Raw genomic sequence first — 27,344 nt, forward strand, 5'->3', positions numbered from 1 at the left:
AGTAGATTGTAGCTTTATGAAATATTTAATTAAAAACTAGACGTGAAAAAGCGCATCTGTGTCTAATTTTGAAATCAGCTCTTAGACTTCGAAAATATCCGTTTATGAAGTTTTTGAGTACTTCCAATATATTATCTGCTTTATTTTCTTTCATGAGCTCGAAGGTACTCGTCAGGGGAGTTTAATTTAAATAAAACACAAGGTGACATTCATAGAATGTTTTACTTAGATCGACTCGAAAAGCAATCTTACAATTAAACATTATAATCGTTTACATTTTGTGCTGTACATATTTACTTATTAAAAAACTGTAAGTAAAAAATGTATACCTTTTATTTTTATACGTACACCACAAAATGTATTATCTAAGTACAAGTTGAGTTAAAGTAAATATACTCTACACATAATGGCCACATCATATACAGGCAAATATATTTACAAAATATAATCACAAAGTATATCCAAAAATTATCAAAATATTATTGCGATACATCATTTTGTAATATTCGTTTACATTTTTGTTATAAAACGCATATATAGTTGACTAGGGATCATATGCATAAATACGAGTTTAATATGATGCATCAAAACATTATGGCACTATTTTATATATATAAAATAGGCTGGTAAAGCGCCTGAAATATAAAGCTTATATAAGGCAGTGATTTTAAGTTGATTGCTGGCAATAATTGCAATTAACTAATATACGTAAATATAATTAAAATATCACATTAATATCTTTAATCCTTAATTATATGGTACATTATTTAACAAAGACTTTGAGCGTTGCTACTGAGGGGCGTTCTATAAGCATTTTTCTTACGGTTGTAGATGTAGACTCCTGCGATTGTACATAGAATGCCAAATAGAATTGATCCTACAGACAAGTAGACGATGGCTGAGCCGCCAGCTGATTGGAGGAGTGCTTCGTTGGCGTTGCCTACATCTCTCGCTTTCCTAGACCTCGGCTTTGTTCGTGAGAACTCGAAGTTGTCTGAAAAATGGAACTAAATTGAAATAATCACATTTTGACAATCCTTAGTTTGATTTAATTTCCATTTAGATTTTATAATTATAGGAGTAGGAGACTAAGGTTAAATCCAGACCGCAACATTATTTCTGCTGCCGGCATAACGGAAATGAGTCATTAGGCATTCTGAGTACAACTTTCGATAAAAGCATTTTTATGGGTAACTTACCAATATCCGTTTGTGACTCTTCGTAGTCGACATTATTGGAGTCTCTGCCGATTCTATTTGACTGGATGTCTATGTTTTCCGACGGGAATGGTGGCAAGTAAGTGGATGGTGGCCTGGTGCTACTGGGTCTGAAGGGTTGAGGGCATTTGGGGTCAGGTGAACCGGGGTAGCATGGACTAGGGGTGGTAGGAGTAGGTTGTGGACATCTGGGGTCGTTACTACCGGGATAACAATTAGGTTGAGGAGAAGGAGTGGGTTTGGGGCACCTGGGATCGGCGCTACCAGGGTAACAATTTGGTTGAGGCGTAGGTGTAGGTTGTGGGCATCTTGGGTCCTTGCTTCCGGGGTAGCAGTTAGGTTGGGGTGTGGGGGTAGGTTTGGGGCACCTGGGATCAGAGCTACCAGGGTAGCAGTTAGGTTGTGGAGTGGGAGTAGGTTTAGGACATCTGGGATCAGTACTACCAGGATAACAGTTAGGTTGAGGCGTGGGAGTAGGCTGTGGGCATCTTGGGTCTTTGTTGCCAGGGAAGCAATTAGGTTGTGGAGTTGGAGTGGGACTAGGTTTAGGACACCTGGGATCGGTGCTGCCCGGGTAGCAGTTTGGTTGAGGGGTTGGAGTTGGTTTGGGACATCTAGGGTCAGTGCTACCAGGGTAGCATCGAGGTGTTAAAGTTGTTATTATTTGTGTAGTAGCTGGTGGCAAGTACGTTGGTGGGTTATGAGTTGTAGGGCGAGAAGGTTGCGGACAACTAGGGTCAGGGGAACCAGGGTAGCAAACGGGTTTCACCGTAGTCGGCCTGGGACACCTAGGGTCATTATTTCCTGGATAGCAATTAGGTCTGGAAGTTGTAGTAGGTCGTGGGCATCTAGGGTCTGTATTTCCAGGGTAACAATTTGGTCTAGAAGTTGTTGATGGAGTGGGTTGTGGACACCTAGGATCAGTGCTGCCTGGATAACAGTTTGGACTAGAGGTTGTTGTAGGTTGAAGAGTAGTAGGCTTTGGACACCTAGGGTCATTACTTCCAGGGTAGCAATTAGGTTTAGACGTTGTGGGAGGTATTGTCGGTCTGGGGCACCTGGGATCGTTATTTCCAGGATAACAGTTTGGTCTTGATGTTGTAGGAGGTGAAGTTGGTCTAGGACATCTTGGGTCATTGTTACCAGGATAACAATTTGGTCTAGAAGTAGTTATAGGTTCAGGAGATATTGGCCTGGGGCATCTTGGGTCATTATTTCCAGGATAGCAATTTGGTTTAGCAGTTGATGTTGGTTGTGGACACCGAGGATCATTACTGCCAGGATAGCATCGTGGTGACAATGTTGTAATTTGAGTCGTTGCTGGAGGTAAATATGTCGGTGGACTAAGGGTTGTGGGGCGAGATGGTTGTGGGCAGCTAGGATCAGGAGAACCAGGATAACAGACTGGTTTTTGTGTGGTAGGTCTTGGACATCTGGGATCATTATTTCCAGGGTAACAATTCGGTCTAGGCGTTATCGTTGGTTGAGGAGGCGTAGTTGGTCTTGGGCATCTAGGATCATTATTTCCGGGATAGCATGTAGGTTTTGCAGTAGTTGTTGGTTGAGGGCATCTGGGGTCTGTATTTCCAGGGTAACAGTTTGGTTGTGAGGTGGTTGGCCTGGGACATCTTGGATCTGTGTTACCCGGGTAGCAATTGGGTCTAGAGGTTGTTGATGGTATTGATGGTGGGCAACGTGGATCAGTGCTACCTGGATAACAGTTAGGTCTAGGTGGAGTTGTTGGCTGAGGCGATGTAGGCCTTGGACATCTAGGATCATTATTTCCAGGATAGCAATTAGGTCTTGACGTTGTAGGAGGTGAAGTCGGTCTAGGACATCTGGGATCATTATTACCAGGGTAACAATTTGGTCTAGACGTGGTTATAGGTTCGGGAGGAGATGTGGGCCTCGGACATCTTGGGTCGCTATTGCCAGGATAACAATTGGGCCTTGGTGTTGTTGGTTGAATAGTAGTTGGTCTGGGGCACCTTGGATCATTATTTCCTGGGTAGCAATTTGGTCGAGGAGTAGTTGATGGCTGAGGACATCTTGGATCCGGAGAACCCGGGAAACATTTAGGTCCTGGTGTTGAAGGGGGGAGATAAGTAGGTGGTGTTAACGTGGTTGGTCTTGGTGGCTGAGGGCAGTTTGGATCAGGCGAGCCAGGATAACAAACTGGCTTCTGTGTTGTCGGTCTTGGACATCTTGGATCTGTGCTGCCAGGGTAGCAGTTAGGTCTAGCTGTTGTCGTAGGTTGTGGTGTAGTCGGTCTTGGACATCTAGGATCTGTGCTGCCAGGGTAGCAGTTAGGTCTAGGTGTTGTCGGAGGTTGTGGTGTTGTCGGTCTCGGACATCTAGGATCTGTGCTGCCAGGGTAGCAGTTAGGTCTAGGTGTTGTCGTGGGTTGTGGTGTAGTCGGTCTTGGACATCTAGGATCATTACTTCCTGGATAGCAATTAGGAGTTGTTGGTTTTGGACATCTAGGGTCTGTGCTACCAGGGTAACAATTTGGTTGCGAAGTCGTCGGCCTGGGACACCTAGGATCAGTACTTCCAGGATAACAGTTTGGTCTAGATGTTGTGGGTTGAGGAGTAGTTGTTCTTGGACACCTAGGGTCATTATTTCCAGGATAGCAGTTAGGTCCAGAAGTTGTGGATGGTGTTGGTTGTGGGCATCGTGGATCAGTACTTCCTGGATAACAATTAGGTCTAGGCGTTGTTGTAGGTTGAGGTGTAGTAGGCCTTGGACATCTTAGGTCGTTACTTCCAGGGAAGCAATTAGGCCTTGATGTGGTTATAGGTTCAGGAGGAGATGTTGGCCTGGGGCATCTTGGGTCATTATTTCCTGGGTAGCAGTTTGGTCGAGGAGTAGTTGATGGCTGAGGACATCTTGGATCCGGAGAACCAGGGAAACACCTAGGTGTTGAAGGAGGAAGGTAAGTGGGGGGAGTCAAAGTTGTTGGCCTTGGAGGTTGAGGACAGTTTGGATCAGGAGAGCCAGGATAACAAACAGGCTTTTGCGTTGTCGGTTTTGGGCATCTAGGATCAGTGCTGCCAGGGTAGCAGTTGGGTCTAGAGGTTGTTGACGGTGTTGGTTGTGGACAACGTGGATCAGTACTGCCCGGATAACAGTTAGGTCTAGATGTCGTCGTAGGTTGTAGTGTTGTGGGCCTTGGACATCTAGGATCATTACTTCCTGCATAACAATTAGGTCTTGAAGTGGTAGTTTGTGGGCATCTCGGGTCTGTACTTCCAGGGTAACAATTCGGTTGGGAAGTAGTCGGCCTGGGACATCTAGGATCTGTGCTGCCAGGGTAGCAGTTAGGTCTAGGTGTTGTCGAGGGTTGTGGTGTAGTCGGTCTTGGACACCTAGGATCTGTGCTGCCAGGGTAGCAGTTAGGTCTAGGTGTTGTCGAGGGTTGTGGTGTAGTCGGTCTTGGACACCTAGGATCTGTGCTGCCAGGGTAGCAGTTAGGTCTAGGTGTTGTCGAGGGTTGTGGTGTAGTCGGTCTTGGACACCTAGGATCATTGCTTCCTGGATAGCAATTAGGTGTTGTTGGTTTTGGACATCTAGGATCTGTGCTACCAGGATAACAATTTGGCCTAGTTGTTGATGGAGTAGGTTTTGGGCATCTAGGATCATTATTTCCAGGATAGCAATTAGGCCTAGACGTAGTTGTAGGTAGTGGAGTAGTTGGCCTTGGGCATCTAGGATCATTATTTCCTGGGAAGCAGTTTGGTCGCGAAGTTGTTGTTGGCTGAGGACATCTCGGATCCGGAGAACCAGGGAAACATCTAGGTCCTGGTGTAGAAGGAGGAAGGTAAGTAGGTGGTGTTAGTGTTGTTGGTCTTGGCGGTTGGGGGCAGTTTGGATCAGGAGAGCCAGGATAACAAACTGGCTTCTGTGTTGTTGGTTTTGGACATCTAGGATCTGTGCTGCCAGGGTAGCAGTTTGGTCTAGGTGTTATCGTAGGTTGTAGTGTAGTCGGCCTGGGGCACCTAGGGTCATTACTTCCTGGATAGCAATTAGGTCTAGAAGTTGTGGTAGTTTGTGGGCATCTAGGATCTGAACTTCCAGGATAACAATTTGGTTGCGACGTCGTTGGCCTTGGACACCTAGGGTCACTATTTCCAGGATAGCAGTTAGGTTTAGGTGTTGTCGTAGGCTGTAGTGTAGTCGGCCTGGGGCACCTAGGGTCATTGCTTCCTGGATAGCAATTAGGTCTAGAAGTTGTGGTTGGTTGTGGGCATCTAGAATCTGTACTTCCAGGGTAACAATTTGGTTGCGACGTCGTTGGCCTTGGACACCTAGGGTCATTATTTCCAGGATAGCAGTTAGGTCTAGAAGTTGTGGATGGCGTTGGTTGTGGGCATCGTGGATCAGTACTACCTGGATAACAGTTAGGTCTGGCTGTAGTAGTAGGTTGTGGTGTAGTGGGCCTTGGACATCTAGGGTCATTGCTCCCTGGATAGCAATTTGGTCTTGCCGTTGTTGTGGTTTGAGAAGTAGTTGGTTTGGGGCACCTTGGATCATTATTTCCTGGGTAACAATTTGGCCGAGGAGTAGTTGATGGCTGAGGACATCTTGGATCCGGAGAACCCGGGAAACACCTAGGTCCTGGTGTTGAAGGGGGGAGATAAGTAGGTGGTGTTAGTGTTGTTGGTCTTGGTGGCTGAGGGCAGTTTGGATCAGGAGAGCCAGGATAACAAACTGGCTTCTGTGTTGTCGGTCTTGGACATCTAGGATCTGTGCTACCAGGGTAACAATTTGGTTGCGAGGTCGTCGGCCTGGGACACCTAGGATCGGTGCTTCCAGGATAACAGTTCGGTCTAGATGTTGTAGGTTGAGGAGTAGTTGTTCTTGGACATCTAAGGTCATGATTTCCTGGATAGCAATTAGGTTTTGAAGTTGTGGTAGGCTGTGGGCATCGGGAGTCTGTACTTCCGGGATAACAATTTGGTTGCGAGGTCGTTGGTCTAGGACATCTAGGGTCTGAGCTACCAGGATAACAGTTTGGTCTAGATGCTGTGGGTTGAGGAGTAGTTGGCCTTGGGCATCTAGGGTCATTATTTCCGGGATAGCAGTTAGGTCTTGTAGTAGTTGTTGGTTGAGGACATCTGGGATCATTGTTACCAGGGTAACAATTTGGTCTAGACGTGGTTATAGGTTCAGACGGAGATGTAGGCCTGGGGCATCTAAGATCATTATTTCCAGGATAGCAATTAGGCCTAGACGTAGTTGTAGGTAGTGGAGTAGTTGGCCTTGGGCATCTAGGATCATTATTTCCTGGGAAGCAGTTTGGTCGCGAAGTTGTTGTTGGCTGAGGACATCTCGGATCCGGAGAACCAGGGAAACATCTAGGTCCTGGTGTAGAAGGAGGAAGGTAAGTAGGTGGTGTTAGTATTGTTGGTCTTGGCGGTTGGGGGCAGTTTGGATCAGGAGAGCCAGGATAACAAACTGGCTTCTGTGTTGTTGGTTTTGGACATCTAGGATCTGTGCTGCCAGGATAGCAGTTTGGTCTAGGCGTTGTCGTAGGTTGTAGTGTAGTCGGTCTGGGACACCTAGGGTCATTGCTTCCTGGATAGCAATTAGGTCTAGAAGTTGTGGTTGGTTGTGGGCATCTAGGATCTGTACTTCCAGGATAACAATTTGGTTGCGACGTCGTTGGTCTTGGACACCTAGCATCATTATTTCCAGGATAGCAGTTAGGTCTAGAAGTTGTAGATGGTGTAGGTTGTGGGCACCGTGGATCAGTACTTCCTGGATAACAGTTAGGTCTAGGCGTTGTTGTAGGTTGAAGTGTAGTTGGTCTAGGGCATCTAGGGTCATTGTTTCCTGGGTAGCAATTTGGTCGTGGAGTAGTTGATGGCTGAGGACATCTCGGATCCGGAGATCCTGGGAAACATCTTGGTCCTGGCGTGGAAGGAGGAAGATACGTAGGTGGAGTCAATGTTGTCGGTCTTGGAGGCTGGGGACACTTTGGATCAAGAGATCCAGGATAACAAACCGGCTTTTGAGTTGTTGGTTTTGGGCATCTAGGATCTGCGCTACCCGGGTAGCAATTGGGTCTTGAGGTTGTTGATGGTGTTGGTTGTGGGCATCGTGGATCAGTACTGCCTGGATAACAGTTAGGTCTGGGTGTAGTCGTAGGTTGTGGTGTAGTGGGTCTTGGACATCTAGGGTCATTGCTTCCTGGATAGCAATTAGGTCTGGGAGTAGTGGTAGGTTGTGGGCATCTGGGGTCTATACTTCCAGGGTAACAATTTGGTTGTGAGGTTGTTGGTCTGGGGCATCTGGGATCATTATTACCAGGGAAACAATTTGGTTTAGATGTGGTTATAGGTTCAGAAGGAGTTGTTGGCTTGGGGCATCTTGGATCGTTGTTTCCTGGATAGCAGTTCGGTCTTGCTGTTGTTGTGGGTTGAGAAGTAGTTGGTTTGGGGCATCTAGGATCATTATTTCCTGGATAGCAGTTTGGTCGCGAGGTAGTTGTTGGCTGAGGACATCTTGGATCTGGGGAACCAGGAAAACATTTAGGTTCTGGTGTGGAAGGAGGGAGATAAGTTGGCGGAGTCAACGTTGTTGGTCTTGGAGGTTGAGGGCAGTTTGGATCAGGAGAACCAGGATAACAAACAGGTTTCTGTGTTGAACCTGGTTTTGGACATCTAGGGTCTGTACTTCCAGGATAGCAGTTAGGCTGAGGAGATGGTGTTGGCTTTGGGCACCTTGAATCTGTTGAACCAGGATAACAGTTTGGCCTGGCTGTAGTGGTAGGTTGAGGGCACCTTGGATCTGTTGATCCAGGGTAGCAATTTGGCCTGGCAGTAGTGGTAGATTGAGGGCATCTTGGATCCGTTGATCCAGGGTAACAATTTGGTCTGGCTGTAGTTGTAGGTTGAGGGCACCTTGGATCTGTTGATCCAGGGTAGCAATTTGGCCTGGCAATAGTGGTAGATTGAGGGCATCTTGGATCCGTTGATCCAGGGTAACAATTTGGTCTGGCTGTAGTAGTAGGTTGAGGGCACCTTGGATCTGTTGATCCAGGGTAACAATTTGGTCTGGCTGTAGTAGTAGGTTGAGGGCACCTTGGATCTGTTGATCCAGGGTAACAATTTGGTCTGGCTGTAGTAGTAGGTTGAGGGCATCTTGGATCAGTTGATCCAGGATAACAATTAGGTCTGGCAGTAGTGGTAGGTTGCGGGCACCTTGGATCTGTTGATCCAGGGTAGCAATTTGGTCTGGCTGGAGTGGTAGGCTGAGGGCATCTTGGATCAGTTGATCCAGGGTAACAATTAGGCCTGGTAGTAGTGCTAGGTTGTGGGCACCTTGGATCTGTTGATCCAGGGTAGCAATTTGGTCTGGCTGGAGTGGTAGGCTGAGGGCATCTTGGATCAGTTGATCCAGGGTAACAATTAGGCCTGGTAGTAGTGCTAGGTTGGGGACACCTTGGATCTGTTGAGCCAGGGTAACAATTTGGTTGTGGACTAGGAGTCGGACTTGGACATCTAGGGTCTGTGGATCCTGGGTAGCAATTTGGTGGAGTAGGAGATGGCGGTAGGTAAGTAGGTGGGTTTCCGGTCGTCGGTCGAGATGGCTGCGGGCAGTTCGGATCTCGGGAACCAGGGTAGCAAGATGGTTTGGCTGTAGTTTGTGGGCATCTAGGGTCCGGGCTACCAGGGTAACACTGAAGTTGTCCAGTTGTTGTAGACTGAGGACATCTCGGATCAGTCGTGCCCGGGTAACAATTTAGTTGAGTTGGTCTCGGGGTGGTCCCAGGGCATCTGGGGTCAGTGCTGCCGGGGTAGCACGAAGGTCTCGGGGATGTGACGGGGCGACACTTGGGGTCAGTGGAGCCCGGGGGACACACGGTGGGAGCTTCGTAACACGTAGGGTCAGGCGACCCGGGATAACAACGTTGTGTTGGTCGTAACGTGGTGGTAATTTCGGTAGTAATTCCTTGACAATTTGCTTCACAATTGCTCGTGCATAACTGAAAAGTATAAAATTGAATTTTGTAAAAAGTGTCATTATTGTCCTTTTAGAGTTTTCAGAGAGAGTAGCAAATTCAAAATTGAAGTTACAAACTTGGTCGGTTACTAACCTCGACGTTACAAGTCAAATAAACTTGGTCGGTGTCTGGAAATCTGAAGGCGCTGACTTTGCTATAGGATATCAACGTGGCACCACTTTTGCCTGTGTTGGTAGACTTCTGAAAGACATCAATGAGTTTCTTCTTCCTGTGGTAAGATAAATGAGACATCATGATGACTTATAAGCCTATAATATTACTGTGAAATTTAAGGCGATTCTCACATGGGCATCTATGAAAACCACCCGACCCTTGCACATGTACAGTCTGTCAAGAATGAAGAATACGGATTTTAAACCAACATCATGATTATTTGTCAAACATTGCAAACAGAATGGTCAGAATTGGTAGATACACATCCAGGGCCCTCTTTTTTTTCCTCACGTTCTTCGACAGACTGTATTCGCTTTTTGACTTGACTTTGAACCGCCTAATAGTGAGATAACTTTAATATGTTTTATATAAATAAGATTTACAATTTATAAGTTGGACTGTGGACTCTGCACTAAGCGATGCTTGTGTCGCAGCGTCCACGCACGTAATAACGTTTGAGCAAACACTAAACATACTCGTGATTTGGTTTATACAATTATGAGATACTGGATAAGACTGACTCGATTCCAGAATTTTTTCATCTCATTATTATTTTCAAAAATAAGTTAATAACCATATGTGACATGTATAACAAATCCATTAAGAAGATTGACTAGGTTGAGATCATATATTGCTGGAAAAGCCAAATGGAGATATTGTGTATCTATGCAATGGTCTGTCCGACAGCTAATGTTGGCAAAAACCATGTCGAGTGGAGAAGAACAAATAGGAAGTATATGCAAAGATGAGGGTATATACTTACTTAGGGCATCCTTCTTTATCAGTAAGTTGAATCTTGTTAGTGTTAGGGGCGTCGTAGTTATCATTGTCGTACGCCCAGCAGTCGTGGATTTTCAGATTGTACTGGTTTCTTACATCTTTCAGGTACACGAGTATTGTCAGGTACTCTCCAATCTTTATCGATCCCTTCAGGGGAGTTGTCTGAAAAAATAAATTGAATATAGTCTCATTTTCTTCTTACTTTTTATGTCACGGTAGTACATAATTATACAGTATAAACTTTTGAATCTTCACGTTGAGTAACTTCCTCATTGAAAATCAAAGAATACCATTCGAAGATCGGAAGGAAGGAGAGCACGCTTATTAATATTGGCACGCTTATTTAGCGATATATCATCTGATTTGAAGACATTTCAATTTGTTAGTGCGGTTGTAGTTCCCAATCACAATTTAGTCCACACATAGCAAATCTAATAAGAATTTGGTGACAATTCTTTCGGCATTTTCTCTCAGTTGTGATATGATAGTTTGCTAGCTAGATGCTAGTTTGTATTAAGTGAGGGTGTTTTCTAATTATTATACCAATACGTATATTTGGTTTTATAGTTGACTGGGAGAGAGAGAGAGAATGCTATATGGACTTTGTCATAATTTTAGACCACATTTGTTCAGACGATTATATTGCACACAAATGAGACTTGTCAACGACAGTGGAATTATTTCCAATGCATTTCTTTAGCTTCTCTTTTTAATACGACACAACATCAACTTTTCTTTTTATTGCCTGATTTCTTCGTCGTAACTAATCCATTTGTCCTAACTAACCTATTTTATTTGTGCAAAAAAGTTTTAAACAAATAAACTTACATTGGGAAACACTCCCGTTTGTATGTCCATCCAGCACTCGACGCCGCCAGCGGGCCCCTGTACAGCGACCACGTCCAGCATGTCCACCATGAACGGCTTCAACTTCAGCGTGTGCGTCTCCTCTCGCCTGGTGCTCGTCGACACTTCCAGGGACGTTGACGCACATGATACCTGGAAGAAGAGGAGTTTGATGTCTGTTTAATTAAGTTATGAAAAAGCAGAACTAGTGGTAAGACTGGAACATATAGCAACTACACTAGGAACGAAAGAGTAGTTTTCTTTTTCTCAGCACATTTGCGTCTACTGCTATATATATTCCTGCGGAGTTACTGGTCCAGGTCGGTAGTGGATTTGGCAGCTAATTTGTCAATGTTTTGTTGTCCAGTACGGGGGGAACTTGACCAACCTTTCTGGCAAAATCGAGGGGTCCTTGTACGAAGTCATCAGCCTGGAAGACGAGGATGTTGTCGATGGTGCCGCAAGCGTTGCAGAGCGGACGCGACCCGCAGCCATTCAGCGGCACTCGGAACGAGTACCGTGACTGACTGCCGCCCAGCGACACGTATCTGGAAACGTTTGTAAGTACGAGTACTTAGAATAATTTAAGAGGTTTCGATAAAATGCCTCACTTTGCGATTTCTCAAAGTTTACTGCTGTAACGTGTAACACACCATAAGTTTATTCTCGTGTTGTAGGAAATGTAGTCAGAGTACTGTTCCAGAGTTATTCAATAAAGCTGTGATAACGTCCAAAGATACAATTGGTTTGTGTTACGATGGTAAAAAAGTCTAGGAAAGTGCAAGGAAATATTTGTATTTATTGCGATGATGTCCTTAGACTGTCTCAGTTTTGTCTTTGTAAGGACATGGAGTATGGACATAGGTAAAAATAAACACTGAAGCAACAAAATTGATAAAAAAAAAATTAAACAAAAATGCCTCGTCTTTGTATATTTGAGCATACCTAATTACTATTAAGTTAATTAAAATATTATTTGGACCATTTCTCTAAAGTCGTAAACCAATAGTATCTATTTCAATGAAACAACTGTTGGATTATTAATGAAAAAATATACATACTTGCATTTCGGGTCATTCAAGTGACCCTTACTGTAGATTATCCCATCAAAAACATCGGGGAATTCAACAGTAACGTCTATGAATCCACTGGAGCATTGCACGTCAATTTCTGGTGCTAGAGGGGAGTCGACGGCCCTGGAGCCTCTGATGAAGTTGACCCCGCTGTCCTCTGCGCTGACCTCGAAGAAAGGTGAAAGGCCATTGTCCCCAGCAAGCTGGAGGTTCAGCTCGACGGCTGAGAGTGCGTCAATGTCATCTGAAACAGCTGTTGCTAGCGACAGCTACAGCCAAAAAATAAAATATAGATTAAAAGACTTCGTCCCGGCTTCATTCGGGTAAAACCTAATACCAAACAAAAAGTAGCGGATGTAATTTTTGAAGGTTTCGTCAGTCTATAACAAATTTCATCAAAATCAGTTTAGTAGTTTTTGTGCTTATTCATTACAAACAAAAATATCAATTGTTTCTGTCTATAATAAGTACAGCACAGAAACAAATTTATGAGGTATCAATAATGCGTGATATGGAAAAAAAATTAAAGTTTAAAAATTAAGAGAGCGAGCGGCGAAAATTAGGGAAGAACCGAGATAATACTCAGATGCGAAATAATGAATTGCCACAAAGAACGCAGTTGTTTATCTAAAATCAATCTCAAAACGAATTACAAAAATGTCAAAATTTCATCGCAGGGATCGAGGTAAACAAACATATCAAAATTTATTGTGCACGAACAATGTAATTTTTTTCCACTCTCACGTACAAGTATCAACTTCTCAAGTCGGGTCGTTGAGTGTTGTGAAAAATACAACGATATAATTGTTTAGTGTTGTGGCGTAGCTAGTAGTTATATGCCCTGGTGCAAAAAAGATCCGGGGCCCTACTCCAACAAACTATTCCTTTGTTTTGCTATAACTTACTTAAAGCTAACACTGGTGTAAGATTTTATTTAAGTCGCCTAAAGACAATTGGTATGGCTTTTACTAAAGTACATGTAGGCAAATTCATTCTATTAGTTAAGTGCAGGTATGATATTTTCTTTTAGGCACAGGCATTGGTGGTCTATGAAAAGTAGACATTTTTCATTTTCATATACGTATTTCATTGCGATACACAAATCATTCTCATGTATTACATATACATGTATCAAATATGTCTTAAAACTCATGTGTCACGAGTAGAATTTTGTTCTGGAAACCTATGATTACAGACGGATATGTTTACCACTAAACGCCGAGTTGATCTGAAGACCCCTTGAGCTTTGAGGCCCAAGCATGGCATCGTTTAATGTCCCGATAGCTACGCTGCTGGTTTAGTGACAATGTTGGTAAATTCCTAAGCGTTTTAGGTATTAAACGAATGAAAGGTCAGAAAGATTTCGTAAAGCCACTGGCATATTTGACGATTATTTATGTTTAGACGTTAAAACAATGCGTAGGAAGTGTCGGACCGTCAATCATTGTAGTACTTTTTGCCCTTCCAGTTTGCCAAATGGCGGATATGGTAATGTAATAACATAAATCTAATTCAACTTAGAATCTTATCTTATAAACGCTTCTAACTTCCGCACGAATGTTAAATTGGAGGATACTTCCTAACTATATTATAAAGAGATCATTCACACATACGTTATTCATGCGAATACGAAATATCATTAAATGTACATTTAAGAAGTATAATAACATTAAAAAAATTTAAACAAAGTTTAACTTTTAAAAGGCATGCAGATCTAAAATCGATTTTTAGGGAACGATTCAAATGCAGTGCAGTTTAGTTCATTAACCTAAAATGAATTCATACTAAAATTTTAGTCGATAATGCGAATTAGCGATGCAGATCAGTTTAGGTCACAGAGTGGATCGTATTAAGAGATGATGCCCCCTGTTTTTTTTTTTTTTTTCAATTTTCAGCTGTTGTCCATAGTTCCGCCAGCTGTAGCTTTGATCTCGGGTGATTCACTAATATATTAATCAAAATCAACCCAGAATAGTCGTCAATATGAATTATTAAATCCATCATCTGCTCGTTCGTCCTGAGAGTCCAAACACCTGCATTTGACGTGACCTGATAATAGCCAGAAATGAAAACATTGAGGTAGCTCATTTTTGGGAAGACGTTTGTACGCAGAGAATATAGCCAGCGGCTAACCGTAAAAGTATGACAGGAATTCAGACATACAAACTTTCGCATTTATAATATTAGTATGAAAGCAATGATTCTTGATGTAACATTATCTAAAAAAAAGATTATAGTTTCGTCAACCGTGTGGTGAAGCATTGACAAATGACCGACAATCTATCGACTAATAAAATAATATTGTTCGCTGCCATCCCACATAAGTTATTTTGTAATTTTGCGTAAGTGCGTAACTTTCCGAACACATTGTGCAATTGTTTTCCTCGGATGTACGTGTACGTGAATAGATATATACAATTTGATTTATTAACACACAGTCTAATTTGTTTTATGTCTAGTTTTTGGGGCATTCGTTTTGAAATTTCGAGAGAATTTTGCATTGACATAAACCTCATTTATTTTGATTCGAGAATCTGGTGTATTTAGACGACCCAAACTTGGCATGTTTGTTGTTAAATAGAAGTTGATTGTACTCAAAATTGAGAGTTAGAGAAATCGAAATCGACTTTATGAAGCAATTTGTGTAAATGTGATAGGTTCAAAATCAATTCTTCTAATGGAAGACACCCCGGACACATTGTGAGTGATGAAGGATGGTGTGGTCGGTATTAACATGTACTTAACTTAAAGTTAGTTTTTACGTAGAATTATGTAAACAATATTTTTACATTTCTTAGGAAATTACTTTAATTGTCAACTCACGGTGAACTAAATATGTGATTTATTTTTAACTAAATTCTACAATAAGTCCTGTGAAGATTGTTTTTATGTTAGGAATCTTAAGAAAAAAACTGACTATATTATCGCTGTGATTACTCGCATAGCTTCGAATCGCATCGCGTTCTGCACGCTACATACCTGCACGAGTGCAATCAGTGTCGCTATGCGCATGACAGCCGCTTCATGGGGCCTGAAACAAAATGAAAATGTTATCAAAAATCGTCCTTCAGAAATTTAGGAAAGTTTAGTAGTTCGGAGGAATCTAAAATACAGGTTGAAATTTGCAGAAAACATTATCAAAAATTGTCTTTCAGAAATTATTCGTATAAGTCGCGAGCATCATCTAGTTAAAATATAATTCAAAAATTATTTTTAAGATTCTTAGTTTTTCTGTAGTCACTTTCTGTAGTTACATTCTGTAGTTTCTAATTTGTTTTATAGGTATCTCAAACCATTCGCTTATCTTAATTACTTCTTAATTGATAAAAAAGTTACTATAGCGCGCAGAGTCATTTCCTTTCGTGTGGGTTCGGATCATATCTAGGATACCTACGTTTTATAATTATGTCAAATATTGCATAAATTATTGACGCCCCACGTTGGGCGCCAATGATATTTATATCATAAAACACGCACACGAAAGGAAATGAGTTTGCGCGCTACAATTACTATAAAAATAGTCATAAGTATATCTATTTTATCATATAATTATGCTGTAATGAACAGCACATCTTATATGCAATCGTGTATATAAATGTTTACGTAATGACTGTTATTTATAACTTCAAAGCACGCGTGTTGATTTGAAAAATATCAAAGCGCTACTTGGAACCGTTTCAAATTCATCACTTTTTGCTTTCAACACCGCCCATGGTCAAAGGTGACAGGACAGATTTATTTGCACGCAGGTGTAAATGGATATATAGAGATAACGTGTGAAACCGCAAGTAAATAATTCTAGGTTTGGGCGAAATAGTCGAAGATTGTGAAACTGTTGATTCTGACAAATCCATTGCATTAGATTAAGAGTGGGTTGCACCAGTCAACTTTTACGTTACCTTTAACTTGCGCAGAAAACCTCCATTTAGTCTAAACGTCAGCGACGCGCAAGTTAAAGTCAACGTCAAAATTTACTGACGCAACTCAGCCTTATAGTATATAATTTTCTCGTTTTCCCGGTTGCATTCACGAGTGTGGTGCCTTAAGTCAAGGTAAGGTTTAAGGTCTGCGTAAAAATTTATCATTTTGTTTTTTGAGATTTGTTTTTGATCTTGCTGTAACTAATATTCATTCATGTATGATTCATCGAAAATGTATTCTCGTATGTATTTACCTCCGATATCGAAGCTCATCCTCGTGGATGCCCTTTATCGATAGATTCCCTTCACCTACGGCCCTAAATGGTAATTTATTTGGCAACTTTGTTGTTAATTTTGTTAATTTGACAGATTTCCATTGGATTGTTATCAAATTGAATTGAGCAATAAGTAGAAAAAAATAATTTGTAATGTTTCGAATAAGATACAGATCTTGAATGGATTACATTACGGCGTAAAAATTAATAGACTAATTGCTGACAAAAACCGTCTGAAAATTGGGACCGCGGTCTCAATTAACCTATAACGTACTGGGGCGATTGGGACTGCGACCCAAATATCTCGTGGTCCAATCGCCTAACGTCCGGTCAATATAAACTTCATATCGTTATTTTGGGAGGTTGGGAACGCAAGAGCTACATCACATCTGATAGTTAATGATGATGAAGTTATTGTTCCCTTATCTCAGAGCTAATGGCGATAGGAGGACAAGATAGAAGGCGTTATACGAAGTTAATACCATATAATTACCTTAGTATACAGTTGAAGATATTTTTGATATTTTCATATCTTAAACAATTACATTTTAATATCCTTCTAAATTGTGAGCGGTTTGTTTAATGACTGAAAGACATTTGTCTTATTTGAAAGTGTTTTTCCGTTTAAAACTTAAACATATTGAAGATTTATAATGTGGATCCCGGGAGTTTGTCAATCAACCGCCGGCCTGCCTCTCTTTGGGAATACTATTGTTAGATAACAACATCATTCACAAGAAGATAGTTTAGAAGATAGTTAACGTCATACTTGATATGACAGAGAGTTGACTGATTATTGACTTCAGTTTGACAGCCATTTACAGGAGGGTATAAGTGGTCTTGTTAGAATTATTCTAATAATTATATTTATTGACGATTCGATTGCATTTATAACCTTACAATTAATATATTCGTTTCTGTATAAATAGTAAATTTAATCCGCCCTACAGGGAAGGGAAGTCACAATGTCCTTGAAAACTGTATGTATGTTAAATAACATTTCACCATTTAATTGTGTGAATAGAACATTTGCCTTGCGTGTATAAATAGAAAATCTTATCATCTCTTAGATCATCTTAAGCACCATTGATATTTAAATTCAATGGAAGTGCATCAGTCAATCAAGAATACTTCCTTATTAATCAATGTTAAAAAAAGCCATAGTATAGTATTTCGTTAAGTTTAAATGTGGTGTCATGACCCTAGCGTTCGTGATTCGTGAGGTCAGAGTGGTTCCGCCTGTGGCGTCATCTAGCGGCCAATTAAAGGGACTGGGCTATTTCATCACAACATAAACACCATAAACGTAACAGGGGTATGTACACTTTCAATTATCAAGCCCTATAATTAAACGATTGTTCGTTCATGAGAACCGCAAAATTAGTTAACAAATAGGCTTATAATTTTCGATAGAATCGGTCCGGGAGTATCCTACAAAGAGAGGATGGATAATATGAGACAAACTAACTGTTAGATAAATCTGAATTATATGACTGACCGGTTAGCTGTATTTAACACTCGTGAAACACAATTTGTAACGCTATTTGATCGATATGTACATTATAAGTTTGATATTTTATCAAGTATGACCATATTTTCAAAAATTATTAATTATTACCATTCTTTCAAAAACTTGTTTATGTCATCCTGCCATCTACTCCTTGGTCTGCTCTACCTCTCCGGCCCTCAGATACTGGGGGCTAATTTTGACCCCCGTTCTGGCCGTGACAAATGTGGAAGTAATTTACAGAATACGATGCGATGAGAGAGGACCCACGATATCTGGGTGACAAGACAGATGTCTATTTAAATCACTGGACCACGGAGTTACTTAAATCGACTTAAAAGGATAACATAAAACAGCCGCCTACACTCACAAGTGGGCGATTGGTCAAAGGTTAACTCGTTTGTAGTCACCTAAGTTCATAGCATCTAATAAAATCGTTTTACAAGCTTCGCTATATTTTAAAACATATTTGTGCGTTGAAACGATAGATTTAAACAATTCCCATAGTGTTAACAAATTAATAACACCTACTCACATAAGGTGAGGTCCTTTCAGATGGTGTTACGAAATGTTTATAACCTAAAGGCTTGCGTGGGTGGGGTCATGAAAGACTAATCTTTAGGCAGTTTCTAATTTCACACGTTCATCGAATTTAATGTATGGAATAACTTAAAGATTACTTAATCTCTGAGACCTAGGATCGTCTAGCGATTTGAGGTATGTAAAGCCTTGACAGCTGGCATCTGCCATAGACAGCTAGGAAAGGGGTTGACATTAGAAAGGCGGCAGGTTACGAAACGCCAGTCTCATCTCTCACTCACTCTCTCATCAAAGGACTTAATTAATCTAGTCTAACACTCCCACATTTACACGGCTACTTCGGTCTCCGTCATACGTTTAAATTCAAGTGTTTCGGCGGTCAACTTGTGTGATTACTGCGTGAAATTGATTACTTCACAATCTAAGTATGTAAAAATAAGTATGTAAATTTGCCACACCATTAATAAAAGATTATACGAATTCACATTACATCGTGAACGTGATCATCACAGGCTTTAGTATTTGGGCAATTGTTCTGTAACCACTAAATTGGAGACGAGCTAATTTTATTATATACTTATCGCTGCGTGATTACACTTGACCATTTTAAACATGCAGTGTAATTAAGAGCTTAGCACATCGCCAAAATATTTTTTTAGTTAATTGTTAGATCTGTAAGATAAGGGAGGAAGTCACAAACTTGGCTCCATAATAATTTTGCAAAATTTAAATATTTACCTCTGACTTTTAAATCGTAAATTCCTAACTAATTTTTGGTTGTGGTTTAACTATTTATATAATAGGTTTTAGTTCTAGCTTTTAAGCTTTTACATAATTAAACTTACAGATAATGAATACATTTTGAGATTTAAATAATAATTAAAGGGTAAATAAAGATTAAGTCAATCATGTAATTATTCATTCACTTGTGTACAAAGCCGTGGAAACAATCACTTCTCATGTTTTTATGTTCGATTGAATGATCAATGACATCAATTTTATTGTTCCTATAATTTGAGAATGTCGATTATGCGTTTTTATCATATAATTGATCTTACAGTATACCACATAATAGATAACAATGAAATTGATACGAATAGAAGTTACGTTTGCAATTGTAATTCTATAGTGTGTTTTGTAATAAATATATATTTTTTTTAATTTGTTACTTTTGGATCGTCGAAGAAATACTTACCTATATTTAAATTTAAAATGTACCTTTTCGGACAACGTGTCAGAATATTTTGTCGAACCAATTTCATTATTATTTGACGCACTAGTCAAGAGTCACAGCTACTAGTGGTATAATTTTTGTCTGAATGAAATTCTAAAACCTGCTACTGGTGCTAGCTACTTTCAGGCAATACAATTTTGTGCCTGCCTGCTGCGTGTAGAAGTCCTTATCATATCCGTCCATCTAGTTGGTGCTTTTCCTTGACTTCGACGTCCATGACCCAGCTGGATGAGCTTCTATGGCACTAATGTAAGGTTTACGACACCAATGTGACTAAAGAACATGAGAAGATATCACTATACGTATAATAAAATAAAATTGATTACTTACGTCATTATACTTTATAGTTACGAATATTGCCTATCATTCAGGTACATATCAAATCATCAGTTTAATAACTGAAGGTTAATATGAGTTTAACTAATATGTTAATTAATATGATGCCTTACGTTACTAACTACTTAACATACTAAACGTAAGTTCAAGGGTAAAAATTTTTCGTCTATACTAATTGCTTATAATGCGCGAAGATTAAAATCATAATTTTATTGATATTAATGATTTATTTATTTGTCAGATGAACAATGTTAGTGATTTATAAGCTGTGGTAACCAAACGGTCAAGAAGCTTACCTTTGTCTGTAAGGTCGTAAGTTAAAATCCTCAGTTTCGAAATTAATTATAATGATGTTGTATGTTTACTAATTATTATGGTTCTCTTGGCAAAATCATCATTAGGTGCTCCGTTATATTATTACAATAGGCTATTTTTAGTTCAAATTAATTACATTTTCTTGAATAATTTATATGCCACTTGCAATGTCGTCACTATTTCGGAGTTAAAAAGGATTCCTAATATAGTCACTTTAAACTGCAAAATTAATACGATTTAACTAATGTGATATTGAATTATAATGTAATTATATTTAACTATTTACATAACTCATATTAGCTAATAGAAACTTATAAAAGCGAGTTAAACTCAACTCTTTTTTTAATCAATCAAATCGTTTATTTGTGGGAACAGTACTTCTTTCTATGTTTTCACAACTATGAAGTGCAAATTGCTAATCACATTACATTCCTTACTCTCTCTCCCATCTGAGCGCTTCCAGGTTTCTTCCTCAGCCGTTGAGCTTCGGAGCCCAGGGTCCGCCACATTTTCCTATTTTATTTCTCCATACAATCATGTAAGTTGCGTAAAATATACAAAATCATTGACATTTGCGTACATGATTCAGACCCGGCTCGTCGATAAATTCGTCAGTTGCTTCGTTATGGGCCAAATGCCAGCTTTCCCCGGTCATGTGGCCATAGGCCATGTAATGCTGGTAATTGGCCCACTGTGCACGCCAGACTTCGTGGCACCATTGTATAAATTTGAAGTTTTCAATAACTGTAACTAGCTGTCTCTAATTGGTTTTAATTATGAGGAAAATAAACAAGCTCTGGTGTTGGTTTTGTACATTGTCGTTGAAAGATGATATATTTAGGTAATGTGCATAAATGAAAAAACACGTCAAGTAAAAAAAAATATTGATTTTTACAGCCATGAATAAATAATGAGCAGTAGGCAATGGTCATTTATAAATATTTTATTTTTAATAAGAAAAAGTTATACCTATAGGCAGTATCACAAATTTGACTTTTTTTTCCATTTTGTTATATCGTATAAGTAATATTATAATTCGATGGATTAATTACATGCTCCGAGTGTTCAAGTAGTTGAGACATACCAATACAAATACGAAATTTAGTTGGATAGGCATTCTTATATTTAGAAGAAAATAATAGCAAATTTGAATTTATGTGCATTTATGTTTAAATCGCATCAGTGGTTTTGCATCTCAATAATAAATGTGCAATAGCCGATGCACTTTCCCTTACGGTCAATAATCCGCGATCCAGTAACTTGATCCTCGATCGACCTGACCTGATATACAGCTCGACTCTGCACATGCGTATGCTCGAGTTGTTTGCGGGAAATATTCACAAAGCGTTGAGAATTCAATAATTCAGATACACCTTTATCTCTTACGGGCAGAAGAGAAGTGGGTGTGTTGGTGAAGCGGTGGTGGCCAAGTATTTAAGTCCTTCCGCGATCTAAAGGTCCCAGGTTCGAATCCTACTCGTGCCACATGACTTTGTATACCAATCTGACTCATGTAGTTTTATTAGACCTCCACTTGCTTCTGGTGAAGGAAAACGTCGTGAGGAAACCTGCACATTTGTGGACAGTTTAGTTCACTAGTGTGTATGCGACTACCTGCTCCTAGATGGCGGTGGGTTGTCGTAAAAGTCATTACAGTAGCCTTTTGGCGGTTTGAATAAATACTGACAATAGAGTTAGCAATAACACACTCGATATTATGATGATCTCTTACGGGGTAGACAGAGCTAAGAGTTGCGAAACACAAAGAGCCCGATTATCTGTATATGATATGTCTGGCTTGGTGGAGTTGAAATTAAATAGTGAGATGTAGCTAGCCCATCGCCTATGTATGTGAAATATCTCCAGCCTTTCATATATATACGCCCTTGATTGGCTTTTACAACTGCAGCGATTGACTTTTATACTCTATTTAATATCTATGCAAAATTTTCAGTAGCAATTTTAAATTAGTTTTTGAGGAGATTGTAATGCGTAATTTGTTTGTAACTTACAATATTTTCAGTTATAATTTTTATATTGAATGTAGATTTTGCGCTGTCCAATGTTCAATCCTTGGAACCATTAGGTTAGACACTTGAAAAGTTCACAGATTGTGTCACATTGTTCGAATGAATAAAATTATGCATTTAAAAAAAATGGAAATCCATCGCAGTTTACAAAACATTTTCCTTGTCAATCGATTAACAAAACAAAAAATCGAATACAAAGGCATCGAATTGATATCATATGTGCCATGGTCACCATGTCATCAGTACTATAGGCCCTACCCGTGTAACCGGTTGGTGCCCTCCGTGCAATTCAGATCCGCCCAGTTACATAACTCGATTACCAAACGATTTATATCGATTCATCAGATGGATTCGCGATTATCTTACTAATATTATAAATGCGAAAGTTTGTGAGGATATAAGTTTGTATGTACATACACACATATATCCTTGCAAACTTTCTCATATAGACATGTGTATGTATGTTTGTTATTCTTTCACGTAAAATCTTAGTAGATTTGGCGTCCATAATGGTCCAGTGACCGATTGTTATGAAATTTAGTACGCGGGTAGAAAATAATCTGGAATAACACATATGGTATTTTTATCCCCAAATTCCCACGGGAGCGAAGCCCCGAGGCGCAGCACACTCTTGTACATACATACGTAATTGATGACTACAAGTATTATTTAAAAAGCTCATTATCATTTAAATTAAATTGTTGTACAAGATTTACAGTACAATGAGTAATAATTTCTCGTCTCCATTGTACGAAAATACTGTTGAAAATTATGAACTTTTAAAACCAATCGAGGATTACCTTGATGTATGGTAATGAGAAATTGTTAACGTTTTTAGTAGTAATTTATACATAGTAATATTTTAAAAATACTGACAAATGTACAAATACCATAGTTTAATATTTTTTATATACACAGGATGTTTTTTCTTTCTAGCTCAGGCACCTTTGTTTTATTTTATTTTCAATCTTAGTTTAGCTCTATAGTATAACTTGTATTTAAGTAACATGAATAAAGACATATTATTATTATAGGTCTTATTATTGTGTTTCTCCTTTTTTGGAATTCACGGCACTAAGTCCGGTCCTTTGAGAGGCTTGCGTGGGGATATGGATCCAACACGTAGAGGCCCTTTGGAGAGTTTTAATGTTATGTAGGACTCCCGCCAAAACCCACTCCCTGATATACCAATGAAGTGGTATGCCCATGAGCAGGTTTCTTATTATTATTAATATATATTTGTTCTATCATTCATTTGTATTTAAATTCTCTGCATGTTCCCGGTTGCGTCGACGTTGTGAAGCCGCGAAGCCCGGGGACAGAGAAACAACCGGCCGCCTGCCTGACGTCAACCCTCCTTGGGAATGCTATTGTCATTAGCCAACTGTGTCCCTTACTTTGTCTCATATATACATACATACATATTTCACCTGGTACAATTTATATAATATTGGCGGCCTGTCCCGGCTTTGCACGTGTAAAAACATAATCACACTATTTATTGGTGAAAACCGCATGAAAATCCATGCATCAGTTTTTGAGTTTATGGCCAACAGACAGACTTTGTTTTATATAATATGCAAGGATTTATATGACCAATCATGACTAATTTCGTAGCTTTAATAAATTTATTAATGCAATAATTCATTCAATTATGTTTTTATATAATGCAAGTGCTAAAAATGACTCATGACAAAATAAATCAATGATCATCACAATTATTGATAACCAAACAAAGCGTGTTAACAATTAACAGTCAATAAACAGACGATGAAAGCCGCAATAGCCGTAACGACCTTCACCTTGCCTGAACCGGTTATAACTGGTTTTAACCGCTTTGGGAGTGAGGAGTACATTTCACTTTCTTTGAACCGCGGGTCTTGGGAAGATGAGAGTTCGATGCAATTATTTGCATGCAACAAGATAGACATACAAACGTACAAATACACACGACATGAATCCGGTAAGAATATGTCACTACTTTTTAGGCAGACTTGAAATACTTAATCATCATATCGAGTATGTTATTGCTAACACAGGTGTTAGATTTTATTCAAGTCGCCTAAAGGCATCTGACATCACTTTTTTTACGATTACCTATCACCATCCAGTGACAAGTAGTATACACACTTGTGAACTAAACTGTCCACCAATGTACAGGTTTCCTCACGATGTTTTTCTTTTACTTTCAAATGGTGGTCTATAAAAATTACATGAGACAGATTGGTATAGAAATTATGTGGCACGAATACACTTCGAACCTAGAACCGTTCGGTCGTAAGCGGACGTTCTTAACCACTGGACCAACACCGCTTCGTAATAGCAACTTAATATTTGACCTCTGAATTTGAACATAATGTGAAAGTATAAGTTAGGTGGCACTGTGTGGATAGAGGATGCCATTCCACTACCTATTTCAAACTGTTATCCATTTGTTTGCAATAGCTTTATTGTACGAAAATTAAAACGAATACAAGATGAATACCTATAAATTATCACATGTCTAAAAAGATTTGTGTTTTTGAAATCAAAAATGATCCGCGTCAAGGAATGCTTTACCTGATATAAATAAAATTGACAAGGTTCTTTCACAATATGAAGAAGAACACGTACTCTCCGAATCCCCTAATTACATCTAGGGGACCTGCAATTTAGGATGCCATTCCACTACCTATTTCAAACTGTTATCCATTTGTTTGCAATAGCTTTATTGTACGAAAATTAAAACGAATACAAGATGAATACCTATAAATTATCACATGTCTAAAAAGATTTGTGTTTTTGAAATCAAAAATGATCCGCGTCAAGGAATGCTTTACCTGATATAAATAAAATTGACAAGGTTCTTTCACAATATGAAGAAGAACACGTACTCTCCGAATCCCCTAATTACATCTAGGGGACCTGCAATTTGAGTGTTGCACAAGAAGTCGCCGGCTCAATACAATGTATTATTAAAGTTAATAAATTTGTGCGAACGACGTCTCAAGCCACCGAAATTGTTTCGTTGATTTTAACAGCCGTGTTTGTTAACATTGCTGCTGATGGCAAAATCGAGCTTGTAATTTGTGTTTATTTACTTATTTAATTGAGTAAAAATTGTATTTCTTTTTTAATTGAAAAAAATATATAATTTTATCATTTAGCGTCTCTCCAACATATTTTCAACCAGCTGTTGAAAGAAGGGTACATTTTCTCTATCTGTGATATAGAAAACATATTATTGAAAACTATCTGAATCGTGAATGTCTAAGCTTGAACTTTCTCTAATATAACTTACTCTCGTCAGAGTGTGTTCCTGGTTGTATTCACCTCTATTATTGCCTGATGTCAAAACTCTTTGCGATTGCTGTTTTGTTGTCTTTAAGCTGGCAAAGATTTTTATACCTTCGTTGCCTCGTACGAATGAAACCACGGTGATTAAGTTTTTCTTTTAATACCATGTGGTATTAATATAAAAAAGTCATATTATAATTCATTTAAAAAAGTCATATTTAAGCATATGGATTGTTCAAATTTAATTCAATTCCAAAATGATAATGATGATTGATAATTGAGTGATAAATACCTACGTAAATGTATAGTTCTATGCAAAAAGTTAATCGTACGTACCTAGTTTGACCAGGTTTCTTTAAGCTATAGGAAAATTATAGCTTAAAGAAACCTGGTCAAACTACGTAATTTTACATTTGAAGACGTACATCACTATCCTATCTCTATTAAGAAATCATTATATAACTGTAATTAAAAACAGTCTTTTGAGTTCATAGCCAATTGAAGATGTGCCATAAACATTATCAACATACAATATTCCGATAGCTTTTAATGCAATACAAATAAAGACGAGTTTTGTTTGATTTCCGAGTAATGTTTACTCGATAGGTCTTGCCCTATGTTTACACATTTTATGACATTGCTTAAGAACCGTTCATACCGTATTTGATGGAAATATGTGGATATTTCAAGATGTATCATCATATTGAGCTTAACTTTATGCTAGTACTTGTGTGTTTTTTTACCTTGTTATAAATTAGAAATGTATTTACTGGAAGTCGCCCAATCCATCCATTTTAACAGAGGCCTTTTGGCCTGTAATTCTTGTTTTCTCTTTGTTAGTAACTTAACATATTTGTATATGTACACAGTGAAAAAAAAAATATTGCTCTATTAATCTTCGTTTGGCATGTGTGTTCCGTTTGGTATCAAATTTCGTTTATGTTGGATTCTTCAAAATCGCAATATTCATTTTGTTAACTCACGATCGAGGTTTATCCCTTTTTCACGTTTAATTCAGCTAGACTAGGCTTGAAACTGAACTGAAAGTATTTTCTAAAATTGTTTCACCGTGCAGTTTTAAGTAAGTCTCACCGTTAAGTTTTAATAGCGACAAAAAAGCGGTAACGTTCCATTTCACTCGATTCCACTCAGATAAATGAACTCTAGTGAACTGAAATATCTGAATACACAAATTATAACTGTTTTACCAATCTGATTACAACATTACATCAATTACACTTAGGTACGTGTCTACAAAAGTGATAAACCGATGATTGTGTAACAGTTGAAAGTACACTACAAATACTTTCTAAGGTCCCTGTATTATAGAAGACAGACTAATGAACCGATTATAATTTTAATATTTTTTATTGGCAAAACAATTTGTTTTTCAGGTAAATCGCAGTATAAGAAATGCTGTGTGTACAGTACAATAAAATATTAGCCATGCCTGATTGCTCAGTCGTTGCGCCATAATGCTTACATTGTGGCTCCGTTGTGCTCCGTAGGGTTTGACTGATATGCGTTGACGTACGTCGAAACATCATACAATTTCTACGTTGTTCCGCGTTGGTCCGTCGACGGATGTCAACATCCTTATGTACATACGTCAAGGGTGTATGTAAGGATAAAGGTGACGACGCGGCCCAACTGAGCGATTAAGCATGGAGCGCATTGCATAAATAAATTGTACAGAAAAAAAATATTAAAAAGCTAGTTTCACCGCTTGCTGATAAAATATCTGATGGTCTATATTGTAACATATTAAACAATTCGTTTCGATAGCGACAGGACAGAGCTATTGGATAATCAC

At 39.2% G+C, this 27,344-nt stretch overlaps 1 protein-coding gene across 5 annotated transcripts in view; it reads right to left on the reverse strand.

The window, feature by feature from the left end:
* Positions 1-203: 203 nt before the first annotated feature.
* The window catches only part of LOC128678538 (mucin-2-like), a 59,244-nt gene continuing 32,103 nt past the window's right edge, over positions 204-27,344 (reverse strand). For all 5 annotated transcript variants that reach the window (XM_053760115.1, XM_053760114.2, XM_053760113.2 and 2 more), the window contains 8 exons: positions 15,078-15,129; positions 12,087-12,367; positions 11,414-11,573; positions 11,008-11,178; positions 10,163-10,341; positions 9,319-9,454; positions 1,200-9,207; positions 204-994 (listed from right to left, as the gene is read on the reverse strand). In XM_053760115.1, the coding sequence (XP_053616090.1) occupies positions 768-994; positions 1,200-9,207; positions 9,319-9,454; positions 10,163-10,341; positions 11,008-11,178; positions 11,414-11,573; positions 12,087-12,367; positions 15,078-15,110 (9,195 nt within the window). In that variant the 5' untranslated portion in view covers positions 15,111-15,129 and the 3' untranslated portion in view covers positions 204-767. The remainder of the gene's footprint in view (positions 995-1,199; positions 9,208-9,318; positions 9,455-10,162; positions 10,342-11,007; positions 11,179-11,413; positions 11,574-12,086; positions 12,368-15,077; positions 15,130-27,344) is intronic.

Source organism: Plodia interpunctella, chromosome 20 (genome assembly GCF_027563975.2).
Source record: "Plodia interpunctella isolate USDA-ARS_2022_Savannah chromosome 20, ilPloInte3.2, whole genome shotgun sequence".
In the NCBI taxonomy this organism is placed as follows: Eukaryota; Metazoa; Arthropoda; class Insecta; order Lepidoptera; family Pyralidae; genus Plodia; species Plodia interpunctella.